At 57.7% G+C, this 1,389-nt stretch overlaps 1 protein-coding gene and 1 long non-coding RNA gene across 2 annotated transcripts in view; one reads left to right on the top strand and one right to left on the bottom strand.

Moving 5' to 3' along the window:
* The window catches only part of EIF1AD (eukaryotic translation initiation factor 1A domain containing), a 3,516-nt gene extending 2,382 nt beyond the window's left edge, over positions 1–1,134 (top strand). Inside the window, exons 5-6 of the mRNA XM_014311575.2 lie at positions 59–103; positions 643–1,134. Of these exons, the coding sequence (XP_014167050.1) occupies positions 59–103; positions 643–1,063 (466 nt within the window). The 3' untranslated portion in view covers positions 1,064–1,134. The remainder of the gene's footprint in view (positions 1–58; positions 104–642) is intronic.
* A 1-nt stretch (position 1,135) lies between these two features.
* Positions 1,136–1,389, bottom strand: part of LOC115949211 — a 1,767-nt gene continuing 1,513 nt past the window's right edge. Inside the window, exon 3 of the long non-coding RNA XR_004082795.1 lies at positions 1,136–1,308. This is a non-coding gene — a long non-coding RNA (uncharacterized LOC115949211). The remainder of the gene's footprint in view (positions 1,309–1,389) is intronic.

A 1,389-nucleotide genomic window follows, 5' to 3' on the forward strand; every position in this document is an offset into this window, starting at 1 on the left:
CCCCCAAAACAACCCCAAACTCAACAAAAATCCCCCAAAATGCCCCAAATCCCCCCAGGCCCGAGGCCTTCGCGCCCCTGGAGAGGAAAAGCCCCCGGGAGGGGTGAGTTAATTAGGGGGAATTAATTAATTGGGGAGTGGTAATGGGGGTTAATTGGGATTTGGTTTAATTTGATTTTAATTTGATCATTTAGAGCAATGGGGGGGTGTTAATTGGGAGGGGGTGATAATGTGGATTAATTAGGAGGTAAAAATGGGATCTTAATTAATTTGGGGTAATGGAGGTGTTAATTGGGTGGTGATAATGGGATCCTAATTAATTTGGGTTAATGGAAGTGTTAATTGGGGGGAGGGGGCAATAATTACCGTTAATTGAGGTTTATTAATGAGGACAATAATGGGACTTTGATTAGGGGGGTGATAATGGTGGATTAATTAGGGGGGTGATAATTTGGGGGGTTAATTGGGGGGGTGATAATTAGGGGCTTAATTGGGGGTGATAACTCGGGGATAATTGGGGGAGTTAATTGGGGTCATTAATGGGGACAATAATGGGGAGGGGGGATTAAAGGGGTCAAGGGGACACTTGGGGACACGGTGGCACTTTGGGGACCCTGTGACCCCCCCGTGTGACCCCCCCAGTGACGAGCAGGGGCTCTTTGTCAACACCAACCGGGGGGGGACCCCTGGGGACACCGGGGACAGTGACGGGGACACCGAGGACAGTGACGGGGACGAGGACAATGAGGAGGACACCAGGGACAGCGATGGGGACAGCGAGGAGGAGGATGATGAGGACAGCGAAGGGGACAACGAAGACAACAATGGGGACAACGACGAGGACACCGAGGACAGCCAAGGGGACACTGGGGACACCAAGGACAGCGCTGGGGACACCGGGGCCAGCTCGGAGCGCGGCAGCCGGGGACACTCGGGGGACACAGAGGACACGAGTGACACCGGGGACACCGCGGGGACCGAGGCCGCGCAGCCAAAGGACGTTGGGGACAAGGACAGCGGGGACAGGGGGGACACGGGCCAGGGCGGGGATGGTCCCCAATAAAGGACGCTGGTGGCACTGGGGTGGCTCTGTGAGTGTCCCCTCCCCCCCCCAGTGACACGCGGTGACACAAAGTGACTCCCGGAGGCCTTTATTGTCCCCAGGGGCGGGGAGGGGGACAGGGGTGTCCCCAGGGGTGTCCCCAAGAGTCCCAAAATCGCCCCCAGGGTTTCCAGCAACGTCCCCAGGATGTCCCAGGCTGTCCCCAAGGTGTCCCCAAGGTGTCCCCTCACTTGGTGATGGTGTTCCTGGAAGGAAAAGGGGAGGGGGGGGGAGGGGGTCAGCGTCCCAGTGCTCCCAGTCCCCCCCAGTCCCCCCCCGTTCATCCC

Source organism: Geospiza fortis, unplaced genomic scaffold, assembly GCF_000277835.1.
Source record: "Geospiza fortis unplaced genomic scaffold, GeoFor_1.0 scaffold3004, whole genome shotgun sequence".
NCBI classification, from domain to species: Eukaryota; Metazoa; Chordata; class Aves; order Passeriformes; family Thraupidae; genus Geospiza; species Geospiza fortis.